General features: G+C 39.3%; 1 protein-coding gene across 2 annotated transcripts in view; it reads left to right on the top strand.

Annotated features, from left to right (window-relative positions):
- The window catches only part of Tma16 (translation machinery associated 16 homolog), a 19,072-nt gene extending 14,516 nt beyond the window's left edge, over positions 1-4,556 (top strand). For both annotated transcript variants that reach the window (XM_008847800.3, XM_029570792.1), the window contains exons 5-7: positions 270-418; positions 2,827-2,869; positions 4,289-4,556. In XM_008847800.3, coding sequence (XP_008846022.1) covers positions 270-418; positions 2,827-2,869; positions 4,289-4,532 — 436 coding nt within the window. In that variant the 3' untranslated portion in view covers positions 4,533-4,556. The remainder of the gene's footprint in view (positions 1-269; positions 419-2,826; positions 2,870-4,288) is intronic.
- Positions 4,557-6,395: the final 1,839 nt, after the last annotated feature.

The following is a 6,395-nucleotide window of genomic DNA, read 5'->3' as shown; positions in this document are numbered from 1 at the left end:
GGGGCAGAGTGGTGACTGTGTTAAAGATGAAGCACTACAGGACATCTAAAGGGAAGTCCAGTGGGTAGTTGACTATCAGGTCCTTCATTCAACAGACATACTGTAGTTTGTCACTGAAGTTAAGGAATGGTCAGGTTACCCAGGAACATGATAAGAGGCCTAAGGATCACCATTCAAAGGACAGGGACATCTGGACACTGTTTTAAATGAATTAATATGAGCCCAACTACATATACATCGTAACTCAAGTCATTTTTTTATTTTTTCAGGTATTTGAATCGATTTAGTGGTGAGCTGGAGCAGATTGAGTTACATAACAGCGTCAAGGACAGACAGGGAAGGCGGCATCATTCTCGAGAGTCAGCGATCAAGCAGACGATGGCGCGGGAGCGGCAGCAGTATGAAGGCTATGGCTTTGGTGTGTCTTCTGCGGTCCATTTTGCCTTCTTAAGATAGTGTTATCCCATTTGTAATTCACGGCACAGGTTTATTTTTATTCTGCTGATTGTTTTCCTTTGATTTCCTTTTCTTGTTTGTAGAATCCTTTTTGGATTCATGTCCCCCCCCGCCTTTCCAGCGAAGCTGTCAGCACTGACACTTGGCACTGTCTGTCTGCAGTGTCAGCGGTGTGTCCCTTTTCTTCTAGCGCATACCTAACTTGTCTTGGGGGTCATTGCTTGCCTGTCTATAAGCATAGCTGTTTCTGTCAACTCCATGTGGTGTCCTTGTCTTTGTAATTCTTGCTCTGCGTCACTGTTCTTAGTATCCCAAGAAACTGTAGACATCAGGTTTTTTTTCTTAGCACTGTAGCACTGTACTTAGTTCCAAAGACAAGTATGTTGCTAGTGTGGCAGCAGAGCAGCACTTACAGGTGAGGGCACTAAGGCCGGTAGAACCTCATATGGTGGCTGTTCATGGCCTGCAGTTGATACTTGATTAGCTTGCTTATTTATTTATTTATTTATTTATTTATTTATTTATTTATTTAATTTATTTACTTATTTATTTTTAATGAACATTTTATCTGAAAAATATATATTTGTGGCTTAAGAAAGCAGATGTCCCAACAATAGACTCTCCAGTTGGGAGCAGTAGCTATCCTTTCCAAACCTGGGCATGTGTTCTACTTTGTCATGGTCCTGACCCTGCCCTTACTCAGATTTCTTCTCTGTTTCCTGTAGGCATTAATGTTCTCTGCATATTCCTGGCCAGTATAGTAATTGAAATACATAATAGCAAAATTAAAGTTTTTGAGTTTTAATATAGAGATTGTGAATGTCTAGGCCCCCCAAAAACTGTTCTGCATGTAGTACTAGAAACTGAAGTGTGCAGCAGCTCTTCGTTATTGATAAAATGTTGCTTCTTAACTAAAAATATAACAGCAGAGAATAGCTGTAGAACTAAACATACCCATCCTTGTGGCCCAGTGGATAAGAGAGGCAGGTAACTTACTAAAACTTAAGGCCCGATTGTTCAAAAAGTTGAGTTAACCCCAAAAGTAGCTGTTGCTAGAGTGGCCTATGAATAAGTCAAAAATGGATATAAATAGAAACCAGGGACAAGATCTGAGCCAATGTTTATTTTGCTCACATGAGATTATTCAGCTTATTAGACTATACAGCAATGGCCAGTGAACTAGGAAGATACCAGGAAAAGTCAGGATTGTGGCGCATGCCTTTAATCCCAGCACTCAGGAGGCAAAGGCAGGTGGATCTCTGTGAGTTCAAGGCCAGCCTGGTCTACATAGTGAGTTCAAGGCCAGCTGGGGCTACAGGGAGACCTTGTCTCAAAAAGACCCCTCCCCCTAAAAAAGTTTATTTAATTTTTATGAAAACTTTTTTGAGTGCCTAATAATTATAAGGTTCTTTTTAAAATTTTTCACATTTTGAATAATGTGATTTTTTTTTATATTAAATAATCTGAAATCTTCTGGTAAATTTTTTTTTGTGTGTCTGTGTTAATGCTTATTATTTAGCAGAATTCTTAAATCATCCTTGTACACTAAACTCTTTTCTTTCCAAACTATTTTATTTTTGTTGTTTTGTTGTTGGTTTTTGTGGTCTCACCACATAGCCCTGTGTGTGAAACATAGTCCTGAAATTTGCTCTGTAGACCAGACTAACTTTGAATTCACAGAGATGCCCTTGCCTTTGCCTCTTGAGTATGGGGAAAAAGGCATGTATCATCTCCATGCCTGGCCTAAACTTATTTTTTATATTACTTATAGCAGTGCTTTAAAAAGTTTCTCTTTGGGGCTGAAGAGATGGCCCAGCAGTTAAGTGTGCTTGCTGCAGGGCCTGGAGAGATGGCTTCGTGATTAAAAGCACTGGCTGCTCTTGCAGAGAACCCAGGTTCAATTCCCAGCACCTATATGGCAGCTAACAACCATCTGCAACTCCAGTTCTAGGGGATCCAACACCTTCTTCTGACCTGCATGGGCATTGCACAATATGGGTGCACTTACATATATGCAGACTATACATTCATACAAATAAAATAAGTATAATAAATAAAATATTTAAAGGAAAAAAAGAGTGTGTGCTGACCTTCCAAAGGACCAAAGTTCAGTTCCCAGCACCCATGTCAGTGTTTCACAACTGCCTGTAGCTCTAGCTTCAAGGAATCCGATACCCTTCTCTGGCCTCTAAGCACCCCACACAGGTGAGACACACAAGACACAGACCCGTACATTCAAAAGAATAATTAAAAATGATTTATATATATACATATATAAACTTTGTTATCATTTGATATGTATCTGAGATGATAAATGAAACTGTAATAGTAAATTTAGAAATGCCTAATGGATATTAATTACTTTTTCAGAGATTCCAGACATTGTAGATACACGTAATCTACAGACTTTTCGGTGAGTATCTCTGTTAATAGTTCCTTGGAAATTGAATGTAAAATCCATGAGGCAGAAACTGATGTTATTACTAAGAAGCATCAGAGTTTTCTGTTAACATTTCACTCTTCTCAGATGAAGTAAGAATTTCCACAGTTGTATTATTTACAGCATTTGATATGCACTGAAGTATCCAGTGTAGTATGTGAAAGATACCACTCTTCTCCCCTGATCTTACTCTATTTTTAAAAAGTAAAATAACAGCAACAGATGAATGGAAAATGCTGCCTGAAAGAATTTCTTCATTGAGAACCTTTGGTCCAGGGGTCTCTGAGTCTACCTTTCATAACCATGGGACCACTGAGCTGCAGAATTTTAGATTTTTATTTTCCAAACACAAATTTTGTTCATTTACTTATTTATTTTCATTGTATATTTTTATTGATTTTTTGGGGATCATACAATATCTCTTAATCATATTTAGATACCCCCTCCTCTATCTGCAGCTCCCCCCATAGCCCACCCACAGGATTTTATGCATTCTGTCTTATATGTTAAGGCCTATCAAGTCAAGTTTGTGTGCCCAGATGTCCCTTGGTGTGAGTTTATCCCATGGAGTCTGTTTATTAATAATTTTGGGCTTAATTAAGCCAGGTTAAAGGGTCCGAATTTTTTTTTCTTGAATTGAAATTGGATTAATTAAAAACTAGGCATAATGAAAACCAAAATGTGTTTCTTGCTTTTGAATCTGTGCTGTGTCTCTTTCAAGGAAAGCGAGACATGAGAGAGGAGATGAGCTTAGTGTGTTGGTACTGCTGGGTAGCAATCCATTCTCAGGATAGTCTTAAGACTTCTCCTCGGAGGTAAAGTTAGAGTTATCACAGAAAGATGATTTTAAAATGGGAAAATTTCTCATATAGCAGAGAAAAACTGTGGTTGAAAATTGGAAATTTCAACCATATTGAAAACTGGAATTTTTTACTTTCAAGAGTAACAGGTGTGTGAGACTCAGCTGCACTCACTGCGTGTGTGTGAGAAGAGCATCCTTTTGTGATTTATTTTGGAGGTTTGCTGGGGTCACATAATTCCACTTTTGAGGGTCTTGAGACTGTGTAGCCTGATAGGGGGAAATATTTAAGGTAGGGAGAGATGAGCTCCATAAAATCGTGATTTGTTCGTTGTTTGCTTGCTTTTGAAGTTTAGACTGTGTAGGAGCTCTGCAGGTGACTCTACTGTAGATTTGAGAAGACGAAATAAAAAGCAAGTCTTAGCTCTTAGGCTGTGGAATTTTTTTTTCTGGTTCATGTTTATCGGTCTTTCTCGTACATTTGGAATCTTGTAAGTTTATAGTCTTTCCTCTGCTACATTCAAAGTTCTGAAAAGTAACTGTCCTTGCTTTGTTTCCACAATGCTCAGCCCTGTATTCTCTTCTTTTTCTAGGGAATGGGATTTTGATCTGAAGAAATTGCCAAACATTAAAATGAGAAAAGTTTGTGCTAGTGATGCAGTTCCTAAGATGTGCAAAAAGAAAACTACTAGCTTAAGTATAGAGGAAGATTTATGGGCATTGGAACTAAGGGGGGAGACAAGTGACTCTAAAGAAGAGAAATCAGAACTAACAAGGGACTCGAGCGACTCAGATGAGGAGATGACTCCATTGCCTCCCTGCCCTTGCTTGCCTTGACAATAAATCATTTGAGACCTTTGAGCTCTGCGCCTTGATCGTGACAAATAATTCTCTGTATATGAGTCAGTGAGATGGCCCAACAGGTAGGGGTGTTTGCTGCTAAGCCTGATGGTCTGAGTTCAATCCTCAGAATTCACACAGAAGAAGACCAAGTCCTGTAAGTCATCTTCTGACCTTCATATGCACACCATGCGTGTATGTGCACACATACACATACATAAGCAATTTTAATAATTACCTAATAAGTAAGAGTTATATAAGTCTCATTTGAAATTCGTTATGAGTTTCAAAATTGGTATATGACTTAAAAGGTTGCTTTTTCATTTTCTTTACTTTTAAAATATAGAAATTGTATTAATCTGCTTCTTTTATAGGTAACTACCCAAAGCTGGGAGCTTATGATTATTTTTTAAAATATTTTTTTTTATTTATTTTTTTTTATTATTTTATGTGTATGAGTGTATTGCCTGTATGTATGTGAGTGTACCCGTGTCATGCAGTGCCGTGGAGGTCAGAAGAGGGCTTTGGATTCCCCTGGAATTGGAGTTAAGGATGGTTTGTAGCTGCCATGTGGGTGCTGGGCATCAAACCCAGGTCCTCTCCAAGGACAGTCAGTGCTCTTAACCACTGAGCCATCTCTCCAGCCCCAGGAACTTGCTTTTACAGGTTTCCTTAGGTTATAGTTTTGAAATATGAGCATCTGAATAAATAGCACAGTGCAGTTCTGGGGAGGCCTTTCTGGCTGCATCACACCACAGATGTGACGGGGGAGAGAACAGGCAAGGCAGGAAGCCAGAGAATGAGGAAGGGCTCCACCTGGCCACCTCTTAAAGTCCTACAATCTCTTAACATCACCATACTTGGGAAACATTTTCTAATGCATGAACCTCAAGGAGGACACATTGAAACTATATCCAACCATACCAGTGAGCTTCAAAAGTCTTTTATCTGGATGCTGTAGAGGGAAAAAGTAATGTAAGTGAAGTAGAGAAAAGTGTTTGGGGGTGAGGACAGTGGCTCAGTCAGTTTGTGCTACACAAGCATGATGACCTGAGTCTTGATCTCCAGCACACTAATAGAATTTCCAAGGGCTATGGTATGTGCCTGTAATCCCTGTGCTGAGTGGGTTGGAGACAGGCATAAACCTGAGGCTCACTGGCTTGCCAGCCTAGCTGATCAGTGCACTCTAGGTTCAGTGAAAGATGGAGTCAGAAAATAAGCTGATGAAGCAGTTAAGGAAGGCACCAGTGTCAGCCTCTGACCACACCACCTGCGGGTGCACTCACACACAAAAAATGTCAAGATTTTAATAATATTTAGGATTGCCTAGTGTCACACTTTGGGAAATAGACCTATTATCTAAAAGGTTACTTTTGTATTTCCTGAGTTGTGATGGCAAAACTGTATTTATTTTTTACCCGTGAGACAAGTTCTCCCTCTAGCCCCAGCTAGCCTGAAATTTCCTATGTAGACCAGGCTGGCCTCTGGCCTCGATCTCAGCAATCCACCTGCCTCTGCCTTCTGAGGGCTAGGATTAAAGGTGTGAGCCACTAGTTCTTTTCTCAAACTAACTTACTAACCTTATAAAATGGAAACTGATGTGAAATTCATATTCACCAATAAATTGTGCATTATTTATTCTGAGGTAGAGCTAAATACTAGAGACAAATAGTGACTATCGTGCTGATCTTCTCTTAATCCTTTGACAGAGGGAGTAAAGAATTTCAGGCAAGTTCCTTTTCTGTTGAATATCGTTTTCTGTTTTTTCATTGTGAAAGTGAGACCCCATGACAGAACTAAAGATCAGCGAACCAATGGTTTTAACTGTGTTGTTTCTTCTGAGAAATATTTGAGTTGGTT

This window comes from Nannospalax galili, unplaced genomic scaffold (assembly GCF_000622305.1).
Source record: "Nannospalax galili isolate Female #2095 unplaced genomic scaffold, S.galili_v1.0 scaffold283, whole genome shotgun sequence".
In the NCBI taxonomy this organism is placed as follows: domain Eukaryota; kingdom Metazoa; phylum Chordata; class Mammalia; order Rodentia; family Spalacidae; genus Nannospalax; species Nannospalax galili.
This window is presented reverse-complemented; position numbering and strand designations above follow the sequence as displayed.